This window comes from Chrysemys picta, unplaced genomic scaffold, assembly GCF_011386835.1.
Source record: "Chrysemys picta bellii isolate R12L10 unplaced genomic scaffold, ASM1138683v2 scaf1, whole genome shotgun sequence".
NCBI lineage: Eukaryota > Metazoa > Chordata > Testudines > Emydidae > Chrysemys > Chrysemys picta.
The window spans coordinates 1,434,557-1,451,823 of NW_027052708.1; the positions used below are offsets into that span (position 1 = coordinate 1,434,557).

A 17,267-nucleotide genomic window follows, 5' to 3' on the forward strand; every position below is an offset into this window, starting at 1 on the left:
GTAACCTCTACCCTACCCCATATGCATGAATCAAAGTTTGGGGTACACAGCAGTAACCTCTATCCTGCCCTCTACCCTTCCCCCACCTTTGCCATAAAAAGAATCAGGTGTTTTTGTTTTTTTTAATAATAATGGAAAATTCTTACAATGAAAAATATTGATTTCCATCCAAACATTTGTTGGCCAGAAGAGAGAATTTTCTGAGCAGGTCAGTAAATACAGTGGCTTCTTAATCTTAAACTCTTCAATAATGGGGTGTCCAGAATCAAAAAAGAAAAGGGGGGAGGCAATGTGGCCTATTTCATAGAGCACTGGAACAGGACTCAGGAGACTTGGGGTCTCCTCCCAGCTCTGCCACTCGTCTTTTGGTGACCTCCAACAAGTCATTCACTTCAATGTGCCTCCGTTTCCCCATTTGTAACATGGGGATAATGACACGGACCTCCTTTGTAGAGTGCTTTGAGACCTACCAATGAACTGTGCCATATCAGAAATAGATTTTTATTATTATTATTCTTAACAGGAAAATGAAGTCATATATAACCATATTTCTCTTGGCAATTAAGTAAAACTTATTGTTATAAAGTGGTATTGTTATGTCCTAATCTTAAGGGTACATACTGTAATTTTGCTTCACTAAAAAGAAAAAGGAATTGAGGATTCTATGATGATATTTTTATTGCTATTGACTGTACATCACTATTGTAACAGACTGCTAAAGACACAAAAACTACTTGTAAAAAATGTTTTAAGTACCTGAGAAGTAGGAAGCCTGCCAAACAGACTGTGGGGCCACTAAATGACAAAGGTTTTAGAGGACCACTCAAGGAAGACAAGGCCATTTTAAGAAACTAAAGGAATTCTTTGCATCAGCCTTCACTGCAGAATATGTGGGGGAGATCCCCACATCAGAGCTATCGTTTTGGGTGACAAATCTAAAGTACTGTCAAAACTGACATGTAATAAGACAATATTTTAGACAAATTGATAAACTTAACAGTAATAAGTCACCAGGACCAAACGTTATTCACCCAAGTATCCTGAAGAAACTCAAATATGAAATTGCAGAACTACTAACTGTAGTAAATATATGGACAACTGCTAACTGTAGTAAATATATGGAGATATACCTATCTCATAGAACTGGAAGGGACCCCAAAAGGTTATTGAGTCCAGCCCCCTGCCTTCACTAGCAGGACTAAGTACTTATTTTGCCCCAGATCACTAATAGGCCCCCTCAAAGATTGAGCTCACAACCCTCGGTTTAGCAGGTCAATGGTCAAACCACTGAGCTAGCTCTTCCCCATATGTATGTAATCTATCACTGAAATCACCTTTTGAATCAGATGACAGGCAGGTAGTTAATGTAATGCTGATTTTTAAAAAGGGCTCTGGAGATCCTGGTAGTTAGAGGCCGATGACCCTACGGTCAGCACCAGGGAAGCTGGTATAAATAACAGTAAAAAAACAAATGATCAGACCCATAGATAAACGTGATTTGATGGGGAAGAGTCGGAACAGCTTTTGTAAAGGGAAGTCATGCCTCCCCAGTCTATTAGAATTCTCTGAGGGAGTCAACAAACATGTGGATGAGGGTAATCCAGTTGATACAGTGTACTTGGGTTTTCAGAAAACCTTTGGCAGCGTCCCTCATCAAGGCTCTTAGGGAAGTTAAGCAGCCATGGGGTAGGTAAGAAGGAAGGTCCTCTCATGGATCAGTAACTGGTTGAAATATTGGAAACAAAGGGTAGGAATAAATGGTCAGTTTTTGCAATGGAGAGACATGAACAGTGGGTCCCCCAATGATCTGTACTGGTGCTTGTGCTGTTCAACATATTCATAAATGATCTGGAAAAGGGTGTGAACAGTGAAGTGGCAAAGTCTGTAGATGATACAATATTATTCAAGATAGTTAAGTGCAATGCAGGCTACAATGTGTTACAAAGGGATCTCAGAATACTGCGTGACTGGCCACCAAAATGGCAGGTGAAGTTCAGTGTTGATAAGTGCAAACCAAAGCAGACTGGAAAAAAGAATCCTACATATATGATGATGGATTCTAAATTAGCTGTTACCACCAAAGAAAGAGATCTTGGAGTCACTGTGGATAATTCTCTGAAAACTGCTACTCAATGTTCAGCAATGATCAAAAGGGCTAACAGTATATTAGAAACATTAGGAAAGGAATAGACAATTAGACAGAAAATATCACAATGCTCTATGTACATCTGTGGTCCACCCATACCTTGAATACTTTGTCAAGTTCTTGTCACCCCACCTCAGAAAGGATATAGTGGTATTGAGAAGGGCAACAAGGATTTTGAAGGGTACAGAATAGCTTCTGTCCAAGGAGAGACTAAACAGATTAGGGCTGTCTAGCTTAGAAAAGAGATGCATTGGGTGATATGATAGAGGTCTATAAAATAATGAACGGTGTGGAAAAAGTGAGTAACATAAGAACATAAGAACGGCCCTATTGGGTCAGACCAAAGATCCATTTAGCCCAGTATCTCATCTTCCGACAATCGCCAGTGCCAGGTGCCCCAGATGGAATGAAAACAACAGGCAATCATCAACTGATCCATCTCCTGTCACCCATTCCCAGCTTCTGGAAAACAGAGGCTAGGGACACCATTTCTACCCATCCTGGCTAATAGCCATCAATGGACCTATCCTCCATGAATTTATCTAGTTCTTTTTTTAACCCTGTTATGGTCTTGGCCTTCACAACATCCTCTGGCAAGAAGTTCCACAGGTTGACTGTGCATTGTGTGAAGAAATACTTCCTTTTATTTGTTTTAAACCTGCTGCCCATTAATTTCATTTGGTGATCCCTACTTCTTGTGATATGAGAAGTAGTAAAGAACACTTCCTCATCTACTTTCTCTACACCAGTCATGATTTTATGGACCTCTGTCATATCTCCCGTTAGCCATCTCTTTTCCAAGCTGAAAAGTCCCAGTCTTATTAATATCTCCTCATATGGAAGCCGTTCCATACACCTAATCATTTCTGTTGCCCTTTTCTGAACCTCTTCCAATTCCAATATATCTTTTTTGAGATGGGGCGACAACATCTGCACACAGTATTCAAGATGTGGGCATACCATGGATTTATATAGATGGAACATGATATTTTCTGTACTATTATCTATCCCTTTCTTAATTATTCCCAGCATTTTGTTATCTTTTTTGACTGCTGCTGCACATTGAGTGGATGTTTTCAAAGAACTATCCACAATGACTCCAAGATTTCTTTTTTGAATGAGACTTCATTTTATATATATGGTTGGGATTATGTTTTCCAATGTGCATTATTTTGCATTTATCAACATTGAATTTCATCTGCCATTTTGTTGCCCAGTCACCCACTTTTGAGAGATCCTTTTGTAGCTCTTTGCAGCCTGCCTGGGTCTTAACTATCCTTAGTAATTTTGTATCATCTGCAAATTTTGCCATCTCATTGTTTACCCCTTTTTCCAGATCATTTATGAATATGTTGAATAAGACTGTTCCCAGTACAGATCCTTGGGGGACACCACTATTTACCTCTTTCCATTCTGAAAACTGATCATTTATACCTACCCTTTGTTTCCTATCTTTTTAACCAGTTACCAATCCATGAGAGTACCTTTCCTATTATCCTGTGGCAGCTTACTTTGCATAAGAGCCTTGGTGAGGGACCTTGTAAAAGGCTTTCTGAAAATCTAAGTACACTATATCCACTGGATCCTCTTGGTCCACATGCTTGTTGACCCCCTCAAAGAATTCTAGTAGATTGGTGAGGCATGGTTTCCCATGTTGACTCTTCCTCAACAAATTATGTTCATCTATATGTGACAATATTGTTCTTTATTATAATTTCAACCAGTTTTCCCCAGGTACTAAAGTCAGGTTTACAGGCCTGTAATTGCCGGGATCACCTCTGGAGCCCTTTTTAAAAATTGGCGTCACATTAGCTATCCTCTGGTCATCTGGTACAGAAGCTGATTTAAATGATAAGTTACAGAGTACAGTTAGTAGTTCTGCAATCTCACATTTGAGTTCCTTCAGAAATCTTGGGTGAATACCATCTGGTCCTGGTGACTTATTGCTGTTTAGTTTATCAATTTGTTCCAAATCCTCCTCTAAGGATACCTCAATCTGGGACAGTTCCTCAGATCTGTCATCTAAAAAGAATGTCTCAGGTTTGGGAATCTCCCTCACATCCTCAGCCGTGAAGACCGATGCAAAGAATTCATTTAGTTTCTCCACAATAGCCTTATCGTCCTTGAGTGCTCCTTTAGCACCTCGATCGTCCAGTAGCCCCACTGGTGGTTTAGCAGGCTTCCTGCATCTGATGTACTTAAAAAAATTTGCTATTACTTTTTGAGACTTTAGCTAACTGTTTCTTCCATTCTTTTTTGGCCTTCATAATTGTATTTTTACACTTCATTTGCCAGTGTTTATGCTCCTTTCTATTTTCCATACTAGGATTTAACTTCCACTTTTTAGAGGATGCCTTTTTGCCTCTCACTGCTTCTTTTACTTTGTTGGTTAGCCACGGGGCTCTTTTTTGGTTCCTTTATTATGTTTTTTAATTTGGGGTATATATTTAAGTTGAGCCTCTATTATGTTGTCTTTAAAAAGTTTCCATGCAGCTTGCAGAGATTTCACTTTTGGCACTATACCCTTTAATTTCTGTTTAACTAACCCCCTCATTTTTGTGTAGTTCCCCTTTCTGAAATTAAATGTTACAGTGTTGGGCTGCTGTGGTGTTTTTCCTGCCACAGGGATATTCAATTTAATTATATTATGGTCACTATTACCAAGTGGTCCAGCTATATTCACCTCTTGGACCAGATCCTGTGGTCCACTTAGGACTAAATCAAGAATTGCCTCTCCTCTGGTGGGTTCCAGGACCAGCTGCTCCAAGAAGCAGTCATTGAAGGTGTCAAGAAACTTTATCTCTCTATCCTGTCCAGAGGTGATATGTACCCAGTAAATATGGGGATAATTGACATTCCCCATTATTTTTATTGAGTTTTTTATTTTAATAGCCACTCTAATCTCCCTGAGCATTTCACAGTCACTATCACCATCCTGGTCCGGTGGTCGGTAATATATCCCTACTGCTATATTCTTATTATTAGAGCATGGAATTTCTATCCATAGAGATTCTATGGTACAGTTTGATTCATTTACAATTTTTATTTGATTTGATTCTACACTTTCTTTCACATATAATGCCACTCCTCCCTTCCCCCCCACCCCAGCATGACCTCTTCTGTCCTTCTGATATATTTTGTACCCTGGTATTCCTGTATCCCATTGATTATCCTCATTCCATCAAGTTTCTGTGATGCTTATTATATCAATATCTTCATTTAGTACAAGGCACTCTAGTTCACCCATTTTATTATTTAGACTTCTAGCACTGGTATATAAGCATTTAAAAAACTTGTCTCCTTTTAGCTGTCTGCCATTACACGACGTAATTGAATGGGACTCTTTCTTATTTGACTGTTTCTGATCAGACCATGCCTGTATTTTATCATTTTCCATCCTCTCGTCCTCACTAGGACATAGAGATTCTCTATTAATAGATCCTCCCCTAAGGAATGTCCGAACCACATGCTCCTCCACACCTGTCGGCTGAGAAGTGTTATTTACCCATTAGCACAATACGAAACCCAGGTGTCACCTGATGAAATTAATAGGCAGCAGGTTTAATACAAACAAGAGGAAGAACTTTTTCACGCAATGCACAGCCTACCCATAGAACTCATTGCCATGGGATGTTGTGATGGACAAAAGTATAAATAGGTTCAGACAAACCTGGATAAATTCCTGGAGGATAGGTCCATCAATGGTTATTAGCTAAGATGATCAGGGACACAACCTCATGCTCAGAGCAACTCTAAGCCTCTGACTGCCAGAAGCCAAGAGCGGAGGACAGGGGTCAGTCACTCCATAATTGCCCTCTTCTGTACACTCCCCCTGAAGCTCTGGCAAAGGCCACTTTTGGAGACAGGATTCTGGTCTGACCCAGACAAGGCTGGCAGCTCTTGTGTTCTTATGGTTCTTTTCTGGGGAGGGTTTAAATAAACAATGGTTTTCTTCAAATAACAGGTTTTTTAAATAAACACCTGTATCATGCACTGTACTGTTACTGCACTGAAATCATTGTTCATGCCCATTCCAGTTACAGGGTAACTACGGCACAGTAAGGGCCCATTCCTGCTCCCATTAGGGCAGGGAGAGCTCTGCTGTTGACTTCAGCAGCATTAGAATAGAGCCCTAAGTCTATTAGACTTTACCTTAGGTACATATATCCACCTGCCTTTCTTCCTTTATTTGGAAAATAAATGGGTCCCAACAAGTCTGATTTTCTCCAAGCTTCTGGAACCTTCCAACTCTGTAACAATGTAAAAGAAAATTGGAATTTGGGGTAAATTTGTTAATCTGAAATTTCCTGAACATTCTTAAAATGCTTATTGAAGAACTGTTTGAAAATGTTCAAGTTTTCCAAGTAGGAGCTGATTCTGAAAAGTTTTAGCTTCACTAGTAGTTCTTACTTACAAGAGCTGTCCCATAAGGATGACTCAGATGACTAAGGGTTCAGGGTTAGGTCCTGTCCCTTTAAATGCTTTTTATCAGAAGTTTATTCACAAAGTCTTCAGCATTTCCTAATTCTACTGACTTCTTCTCTTTATGTTTCTGGTTAAAGACACACATTTTTCAGTATCTCAGCCATTGTAGAATCATCATTGATTTGCATGGAAGCTGTTTAGTTATCATTATATTGCACATTGACAGCTGGGATCTATCCCTGCAGGGAGCAAGCGGATCAGACTGGTGAATGGGGCAGGTCGCTGTGCCGGGAGAGTGGAGATTTATTACAATGGCAGCTGGGGGACAGTCTGTGATGATTCCTGGGATCTGTCAGACTCCAATGTCATTTGCAAACAACTTGGATGTGGACACGCCATCAATGCAACTGTCTCTGCTCATTATGGGCAAGGATCCGGGCATATCTGGCTGGATGATGTGAATTGCGCTGGGAACGAATCCAATCTCTGGGACTGTCCTTCCAGAGGCTGGGGCCAGCACAACTGCAGACACAAAGAGGATGCAGGAGTTCTCTGCTCAGGTCTGGTCTGGAAATGCTCCCATGAGTCTGATAATCAGGGGAGTTAATGAAGTACATGGGTGTCTGAGGAGTGAGCTGAGGATGTTCGAAAGTTTATCTCCTTTTTCCTTTCTCTCTCTCACACTCCCCGCTACTTGCAGTGGTCACCATTGAAAAGTCAGCATTGTCAACAGTTAATACCAAGGGGCACTACAAATATCAGATTGATTTCTGAGTCTCGGGTACCACTGTTTGCAACTGTTGGCAGCTTTTAAATAATAATTTCATTGCTCATGGGCAGGTCACTGGTCTCTAGAAGAATGTCTCTGATTTTTCTGTAGAAGAATGGGCACGGTCGTTAGCGATCTCTGGGATTTCAGCCTTTAAACCCCCGTGTATTTCAGAATCAGAAACCTTCACACCCAACTTCTGCCTTTCCTCCTAGAATTCACGGATCTGAGACTGGTGAGTGGCAGTGACTGTGCTGGGCGACTGGAGGTTTTCTACAGTGGGACTTGGGGCAGTGTTTGCGACAGTCCTATGGATTCCGTCACCATGGCATTTATATGCAAACACTTGGACTGTGGAGACAGAGGGACACTTTTGAAAGAGTTTACACATGGACGCGGCTCTGGCCCCACCTGGGTGGATGGTGTTCGGTGCGATAAGCAGCACAGCTCCCTTTGGCAATGCCCGTCAGACCCTTGGAAACAACAATCGTGTAACAGAGTAGAAGAAACCCATATTGCTTGTGAAGGTAAATAGCAAACATATATACACACACACATTCAACAGTCAAGTCTAGCTCACTGAAAGATTTTGATGTAATTATTATATTTTGTTACTTTTCACTAGATCTTTTTATCAAATACATACACATTTATATACATTATAAATAAATGTTTATGTATTTGATAAAAAGATCTAGTGAAAAGTAACAAAATATAACAATTATATCAATCTATATCTATAGCTATATAACATTCTCAGCAATGGTACAAACTTCTTTTTGGTATCTGAGGTTCTAGAAATAGTGGCCTGTTAACAACAAACATGGATATCGCTATTCCAAAGACATACATTTCACCACAACCATAATTAGGACCTAATCCAACACCCAGTGAATTCACGGAATCACAGATTTTAAGGGCTGAAGAGACTGTTAGGATCTTCTAATCTGACCTCCTGCATATCGCAGGCCATAAAATATCAGCCAGTAATTCCTGCATCAAGCCGGTAAATTTTAGTGGAGATAGAGCACATCTTTTAGAAATACGTCCAGTCTTGATTTAATGACTTCATATCAAGGAGACTCCCCATATCCCTTGGTAAATTGTTTCAATGGTTAATTAGCATGAACAAATTCTAAGCCCTTTGCAATCCCTGTTACTGGGATCAGAATCTTGATCTCTCAAGTCTCACTCACACAGCAGCAGAGCCTTTCAGGAGAGCATTATTACCCTCATTTTACAGATAGGGAATGGAGACACAGAGATGAAGTGTCCTAAGGTCACCCATGGTGCCTTAATGAGCATTGGCTCAGGCCTCTAGTAAGAGCCAGGAAGTGTTACTCATTAAAGAACATGATTCGTGTGCCTTTCTGGTTAAACATCTTCCAAGGAATAACAATCAGAGGTTTGGGCTGTGAAGTTCATCTATAGATCTGTGTCTCAAGTATTATTTATATTATGGTAACACCTAAAATCCCCAAAGGCCTTATTGCCCCAGGCACTCAAAACACAAATCGAGAGAGGCCCTGCCATACAGAGTTTACAGTCAAGATAGACCAGACAAGTGGGAGGGGAAACAGATGATAGAGAGGTGAAGGAACTTGCCCAAGTCACACAGCAGATCTGCTGCAGAAACAAAAATAGAACCCGAGTCTTTTAAGTCCGAGTGCAGCACCATAAACACTGGACAACACTGCCTTTCCATGTGGGGAAGTTCAGACCTGCAGCTCCTATACAGCCCCCTCTCAATATTACTTTCCCTCTTCTGTTGGATCCTGCGGTAATGAGGGTGAGTTTCAGCTCAGGTGTCTGTTTCCATTCCAATCTCTGGGCAGAGGGGTCAGGGGGGATGTTGCAGGGAGAGCTAGAGGAGAATCAGATACTGTCCTGCCAGTCACATAAAGAGACACACCCACCAGCAGGGAGCTGCTTAAAGACTGAAAAATCCAGAGTAACAGCTGAGTAGCTAATTAATTATTTAATAACCCAGATTTTGGCTTTCAGCCAATTTATAAAGCACTGGTATTAGGGGTGTGAAATACTGATAAACCCTACTCGAACCTGCATCACACACACTGCCTGATCCACTCACCTCAGCTTTCTCTCCATAGGAAGGAAAGGGAAACCACCTCAGACCCTGTTTACCGAATGCCCGAACTCTACAAGCTGCACAGGTATCTCTGCTTCTCTGGGTCTCCCTCTTGGTCCCTAAGGACTTTCCCAGCTCCCCCAGTAACATGTGAGGTTTCTGCATTTCCAGACCAGGAGAAGTTACGTGTCGTGGGAGGAGAGGACGGATGCTCGGGGAGAGTGGAGGTTTGGTATCGTGGCTCCTGGGGAACAGTTTGTGATGACTCCTGGGACATGGCGGATGCTAACGTTGTGTGTAAACAACTGGGCTGTGGATCTGCTGTATCTGCCCCGGGCGAGGCTGCATTCGGCGAGGGGTCTGGTCCCATCTGGGTGGAGATGTTGAATTGCAGAGGGACAGAGTCATCTCTCTGGGACTGTTGTTCCAAGCCTTGGGGTGAGAGTAACTGTGACCATAAGGAAGATGCTGCAGTGAATTGCTCAGGTGAGTGACAGGAGATGTTTCTGCTACATGCTGTAATTTTCAGGGAGCAGTATGGACCAGCCCCTCCTGCCACTTTGTTCCCAGACCAGGGCCTCCCATCTCCTGTGTGCAGGAGGATCCTGGATGTTGTGGGATGGATCCTTTCTCAGGTCAGATTGGCTCAGACATCAGCCCACAAAGCCCCTGTATTCATCACAGGCCCCAATTTGCTGATTTGTTACTAGTGTCCTCATTGTTGTACAGAGCACAGGGGACTTGGGCCCAAAATCACTAACAAACAGGCCCTGTGCTGCTGTGAGGGAGTTTGTGGAAGTGACAGCTGGACAGTGCCCCCTAGGCCTCTCAGAGGTGAGGTTCTACCTGGTAACAAACACGTCACCTCCCCCTCACTCCAGGCTCCAACTCTCCTTCCTTTCCCTTTGCAGGTCTGACAGAGAGGACAGATTCTCTGAATACCCCAGTGTGACACTCTGTTCCTCGGCGGGACACCCTACACCCCATGTTCATCTTTATAAAATGATTGTGTGGCATCCAATGCAAAGTTTGTCATGTCGGGTGTCTTGGCAAGGCTCATGATGCACTGAGCATGGTTGTTATAGTGATGTTATAGTAATTGTTACAGTGATGTTATAGTAAGGTTATAGGTTATAATTTCATGTATATAGTTATGAGGCTGAAAATGTATCCTCAGGGCTTAAAACAAGCCCAGGCAAAAACTCTCCATGAACAGAGAGGCAGTCCACACCTCATCAGGGCATGGATGGGACAAGCCCAGCCTCACAGGAACAATGGACACTGGCCTAAGAAGCAACAAAAGAATCTGTTAGACCTTCGAGGGAGTCATCCTCTTCCTTTGGTCAGTTTGAGACTGTGATGAGGTTAATGCTCACCTGACTCTGAAGGGGGCAAAGCCAAGAGGAAAGAAAGGACATGATAAAAGGGAGAGATATTTTGCCATACTCTCTCTCTCTCTTCCACCTATATCTACAGACACCACCACCACCACCACCATGCAGCGACTGAAACACTGATCAAAGGAGAGAGCCTGACTGAAAAGTAACCAGCCAGCCTGTGGTGAGAAGCATCTAAGTTTGTAAGGACTCTGAAAGTGTTAAGATCAGCTTAGAATGCGTTTTGCTTTTATTTCATTTGACCAAATCTGACTTGTTGTGCTTTGACATATAATCCCTTAAAATCTATCTTTATAGTTAATACATCTGTTTGTTTATTCTACCTGAAGCAGTGCATTTGGTTTGAAGTGTGTCAGAGACTCCCCTTGGGAGAACAAGCTTGGTACATATCAATTTCTTTGTTAAATTGACGAACTCATATTAGCTTGCAACATCCAGCGGGCATAACTGGAGGTAACTAGGGTTGTGTCTGGGACTGGAGATATTGGCTAGTGTCATATGGTTGCACAATCCAATCAGCTTACATGCCAGAGGCTGCATGAGAACAGCCTAGGAGTGGGGGCTCTCACAGCAGAACAGGGTAAGACTGGCTCCCAGAGTCAAGGATTAGAGAGGCCTAGCAGATCACTGGTCCAGATAACACCAGAGGGAAATGTCACACCCAGATAAAACATCCCCCTCCTCCCATTAAGAGTTAAATTTCCTTGGTGCTTGGATTACAGAGGGAGGAGCTGCCTGCTGTAGCCCGAGGGAAGGAGCTCCTTTCCATGGCCTGTGAAATCTAGGGGTGAATGATATCTGGGTGGGAGCTGCAGGCCGTGCTGAGCAGGAGGTGGGCTATTATGACTGGGAGTGGATGGGTCATTACACAAACTTAAAAACATTTTCCCATGCTGAGGGATAGCTCAGTGGTTTGAGCATTGGTCTGTTAAATGAACGGTTGTGAGTTTAATTCTTGAGAGGACCATTTAGGAATCTGGGGCAAAAATCTGTCGGGGATTGGTCCTGCTTTGAGCAGGGGGGTGGACTAGATAACCTCCTGAGGTCCCTTCCAACCCTGATATTTTATTCTATGCTAATTTTCCCGCCTACTGTTACTCACACCTTCTTATGAACTGTTTGAAATGTGCCTGATTACCACTACAAAAGTGATTTTTTCCTCCTGCTGATAATAGCCCATTTTAATTGAATTGTCTCGTTAGAATTGGTAAGGCAACCCCCATCTTTTCATGTACTCTGTATATATATACCTTCTACTGTATTTTCCACTCCATGCATCTGATGAAGTGGGTTTTAGCCCACGAAAGCTTATGCCCAAATACATTTGTTAGTCTCTAAGGTGCCACAAGTACTCCTCGTTGTTTTTTTTCTGATACAAACTAACATGGCTACGACTCTGAAACCTTTTAACAGGGAGCAGCTATCTAATGCCCTTTCCATCTGACGCCCTGACCCAGAGTTAAATCACTGCAGCTTCAGCCCTGTGAGCTTGTCATTGGAGCTGGGCACAAGTCTTCATTGAAAAATGTTTTGGTGAAAAATGCAGATTCAGAGACATCGAAACATTTCACAAATTCCTGTTAATTTCACCCAATTGTTCCAAATACACACAGAACAACTCATTTGATTTCAACACTTTCTAAAGAAAACATTTTGTTTTTTTTTAATTTGATAGTATTTTTCCATTAGACATTTCCTTTAATTTTATCTATAAAATTTAAATAAACAACAAATGTCCAAAAGAACTTCAAATGGTTTTATTCAACATGAAACCATTTTTTTTTAACTTTTGCTTTCGACAACATTTTCAAAAAAGTCATTTTTGGCTCAACCCAAAACATTTTTTTATTGTATTATTATTATTATTATTATTTGTTTTTTACTATTGCCAGAGAACCAAAACATCTGTTTTTCGCCAAGCTCCAGCTGTGGGAGCTGGGTCTGAGGTGAGACAAGCAATCACTCATGTAGACTAGGATTGCCAGGAGTCCAGTTTTTGACCAGAATGCCTGGTCAAAAAGTGACCCTGGCAGCTCTGGTCGGGATTGCAGACCAAGCCATCAAAACTCCAGTCAGTGGCGCAGCAGGGCTAAGTCAGGCTCCCTACCTGCCTTTGCCCCGCGCAGCTCCCAGAAGTGGCCAGCATGTCCCCGTGGCCCCAGGCGCAGGGGCAGCCAGGGAAGCTCTGCACGCTGCCTCGACCTCGAGCGCTGGCTCCACTGTTCCCATTGGCTGGGAACCATGGCCAATAGGAGCTCCAGGGGAGGTGCCTGCAGGCGCGGGCAGCGTGCACCATGCAGAGCCGCCTGGCCATGCCTCCGCCTAGGATTAAGACATGCAGGCCGCTTCCGGGAACAGCACAGATCCAGGGCAGGCAGGGAGCCTGCTTTAGCCCCACTGCATCACTGACTGGGAGCCACCTGAGGTAAGGGCTGCCCAGCTGGAGCCTGCACCCCGAACTCTGTGCCCCAGGTTGGAACCCCGTCCCACACCCTTCCTCCCTCCCTGACCTCGCACCCTCCATCCGCACCCCAACCCACTGTCCCAGGTCGGAACCCCCTCCTGCACTCAAACTCCCTCCCAGAGACAGCACCCAGCACCCCCACCCGAACCCCAGCCCCCTGCCTAGGCTCTGAGCTCCCTCCCGCACCCAAGCTCCCTCCAAGAGCCTGCAGCCTGCACCCCCTCCCGTACCTCAACCCACTGCCCCAGCCCTGAGTCCCCTCCTGGACTCCAAATCCCTCAGCCCCATCCCAGAGCCCTCTCCTTCGCCCCAAACCCCTCATCCCTGGCCCCACCCCAGAGCCCACACCGCCAGCCAGATCCTGCACCCCCTCCTGCATCCCATCCCCCTACCCCAGCACTGAGCCCACTCCTGCACTCCAAACACCTTGGTCCCACCCTGGAGCCTGCACTCCCAGCTGGAGACCTCACCCCCTCCTACCCCACAACCCCCTGCCCCAGTGAGCAGTGAATCTGCCTCCTGGAAGCAACATCATCCTGACGAAAAACTAACTGTATTTCCCAGTAGGGACAATAGTGGCTTGTTAAGAAAACCACAAAAGTTCACCCACCAGTATTGTCTATTGGTGTAACGCTGGGGGCACTGACCAGGTGCATTACCAGAGCTGTGTGGAGGCCCGGGGGTAGGCAAGTGTTTGTTGTCCTTGATCATGATAACGGCCCATTGCAGGGACTTACAGTGGAGGGACTTATGGTAGAGTTTGCCCACGAGCTGACCTGGGACGCTCACTGCCATGAGCACTAGGGTTACTCACTATTTGTAAAGAAATTACAGGCTGGAGAGGATTTGAACCACACAGCCCCAGAAGGCAGACTGGAAACCCTGACCTCAGGGGCTCACTTTGGGGAGCTGAACCAGGTTGAACATATTAGACCCTAAGGCTAGGTCTACACTACCCGCCTGAATCGGCGGGTAGAAATCGACCTCTCGGGGATCGATTTATCGCGTCCCGTCGGGACGCGATAATCGATCCCCGAATCGGCGCTCTTACTCCACCAGCGGAGGTGGGAGTAAGCGCCGCCAACAGAAAGCCGCAGAAGTCGATTTTGCCGCCGTCCTCACAGCGGGGTAAGTCGGCTGCGATACGTCGAATTCAGCTACGCTATTCACGTAGCTGAATTTGCGTATCTTAAATCGACTCCCCCCTGTAGTGTAGATGTACCCTAAGAGAGAAGGAATATTGCTTTGAAGACTCCTTCATGTGAGTGGATTATTTTGGGGAAATCACAAAGGGAAACTGAAGGGCCATCCCAGACCATAAAGGGGTGACCTGGGACAGCACCTGTCTATGGTCTGAATTTGAGATGGGATATATATTTTATATTTTGAAAATTTGCAGGATGGGAAAACCGTTCTCCACCCCCCAGCTCTACTATTTAGATTTGCTTGTTTCCTGTGTCCCTGTAACAGGGTCACTGCTTCTGACACCTATCGTGGCTGGGAATGGCTCTGCCTCAGTTTCTCCTCATCAGGGTTTTCCGTCTCTCCCAAGAATTCACGTTGCTCAGCCCTCTGGCCAGGTCACTCTCAGAGTTCAGCCCCATTCAGGGTACTCAAAGTTCAAAATAAACACCACCTTCGGCAATAGTCTCAAGTTCGTCTCACTCTCATGAGACCACTGAATCTCTAGGCTTTTCCCCATTGGGAGTCCAAGTATAATACAAACAGAAACAGTCTCCTGGCCCTCCTGGGCTTCACACTCTACTTAAACAAAGATTTTCTTACTCCTTACCACAGCACTGACTCCCAGGACTTTTCCTGGAGCCTGGCCTCTTCTCTGCCTTTGCAGGTCACTCCCAGTGTAACCTAGTAGAAGTCCTTTTCAGGGTCTCCTGCAGGAACCTTCTTGCTTTCTCCAGTTCCTGCAACCATTTACCACTGCTATTCCCCCTTTCTGCCCATGCTGCTGGGCTAAATAAAGCCAGATTGTGTCATGTGACCCTCCGTCATTGTCCACACCTGTACAGCATCACAGGTGGGGCTGGGCCCATTTCCCCTTTAAGGGGCTAGTCACTCTGTGACAATCCCTTTTTCTTGCCACCTGTTGTTTTCACGGAGAAGAGGTGGAAAATATGGCATGCAGATTCATCTCTGGAACTTCACTGATTGTAGACATTTGTCTCCTGCCCACAATTCATAGACTCATAGATTATAAGGCCAGAAAGGACCACTGTGATCATCTAGCCTGACCAATCTAACACAGGCCCCTGGAATTCCCTGAATTAATTCCTGTATGAATAGAGCTTAACTTTTAGAAAAACATCCAATCATGATTTAAAAATTATTTGTGATGGAGAATTCACCACTGAACTTTGTACGTCGTTCCAATGGTTAATTATCCTCACTATTAAAAATAGTGCCTGATTTCTAGCCTGAATTTATCTACCTTCAACTTCTAGCCATTGGATCTTGTTATACCTTTGTCTGCGAGATTTAAGAGCCCCTTATCATAGAATCATAGAAGATTAGGGTTGGAAGAGACCTCAAGAGGTCATCTAGTCCAACCCCCTGCTCAAAGCAGGACCAACACCAACTAAATCATCCCAGCCAGGGCTTTGTCAAGCTGGGCCTTAAAAACCTCTAAGGATGGAGATTCCACCACCTCCCTTGGTAACCCATTCCAGTGCTTCACCAACCTCCTAGTGGAATAGTGTTTCCTAATATCCAACCTAGACCTCCCCCACTGCAACTTGAGACCATTGCTCCTTGTTCTGTCATCTGCCACCACTGAGAACAGTTGAACTCCATCCTCTTTGGAAGCCCCCTTCAAGTAGTTGAAGGCTGCTATCAAATGCCCCCTCGCTCTTCTCTCTTAAACAAGCCCAGTTCCCTCAGCCTCTCCTTGTAAGTCATGTGCCCCAGCCCCTGATCATTTCCGTTGCCCTCCGCTGGACTCTCTCCAGTTTGTCCACATCCTTTCTATAGTGCGGGTCTCAAAACTGGACCCAATACTCCAGATGTGGCCTCACCAGTGCTGAATAGAGTGGAATAATCACTTCCCTTGATCTGCTGGCAATGTAGGTTCTTTGATATTCCTTCCTAAATATTGGGCACCAGAATTAGACACAGTTTCTCCAGTAGTGGTAGAATCAGTGCAAACTACAGAAGTAATTTACCCTCCCTGCTCCTACTCATTATTTCCCCCTTTATATATCTAAGCATTAATTCTTTTGGCCCCAGCATTGCACTGGGAGGTCATGTTCAGCTGATTATCCACCATCAGCCCCAAGTCTTTCAGGGTTGCCAAATGTCTTATCGCACAAACCCAAACATCCGTGCCCCTTCCCTAAGGGCCATGCCCCTGCCTTGCCCCTTCTCTATGCAATAGAATAAATGGACACAAATCAGACGTCAAGAATTATGACATTCAAAAGCCAGTCAGAGAACACTTCAACCTCCCTGGACACTCAATAACAAACTTAAAAGTGGCAATTCTTCAACAAAAACACTTCAAAGATAGACTCCAATAAGAAACTGCAGAACTGGAATTAATTTGCAAACTGGACACCATCAAATTAGGCCTGAATAAAGACTGGGAGTAGATGAGTCACTACAAGAACTAAAAACTAATTTCCCCATGCTAGTTTCCCCTTACTGTTACTCACACCTTCTTGTCAACTGTTTGAAATGAGCCACCCTGATTACTACTACAAAAGCGATTTTTCGTCCTTTTGATAATAGCCCATTTTAATTGAATTGTCTTGACCCCCCCACTTGGTAAGTCAACACTCATCTTTTCATGTACTGTTATATATATCTTCCTAATGTATTTTCCACTCCATGCATCTGATGAAGTGGGTTTTAGCTCACAAATAAATTTGTTAGTCTCTAAGGTGCCACAAGTACTACTCATTGATTTGGCTGATACAGACTAACACGTCTACCACTCTGAAACCTATAAGAATCTGTTTAGCAAC

General features: G+C 44.0%; 1 protein-coding gene across 3 annotated transcripts in view; it reads left to right on the forward strand.

Annotated features, from left to right (window-relative positions):
* LOC101936793 (scavenger receptor cysteine-rich type 1 protein M130-like) overlaps window positions 1–12,168 on the forward strand; it is a 153,831-nt gene extending 141,663 nt beyond the window's left edge. For 2 of the 3 annotated variants that reach the window (XM_065578747.1, XM_065578748.1), the window contains exons 6-10: window positions 6,817–7,131; window positions 7,556–7,867; window positions 9,452–9,514; window positions 9,601–9,915; window positions 10,341–12,168. In XM_065578747.1, the coding sequence (XP_065434819.1) occupies window positions 6,817–7,131; window positions 7,556–7,867; window positions 9,452–9,514; window positions 9,601–9,915; window positions 10,341–10,381 (1,046 nt within the window). In that variant the 3' untranslated portion in view covers window positions 10,382–12,168. The remainder of the gene's footprint in view (window positions 1–6,816; window positions 7,132–7,555; window positions 7,868–9,451; window positions 9,515–9,600; window positions 9,916–10,340) is intronic. The other variant, XM_065578749.1, reaches the window with a different exon arrangement.
* Window positions 12,169–17,267: the final 5,099 nt, after the last annotated feature.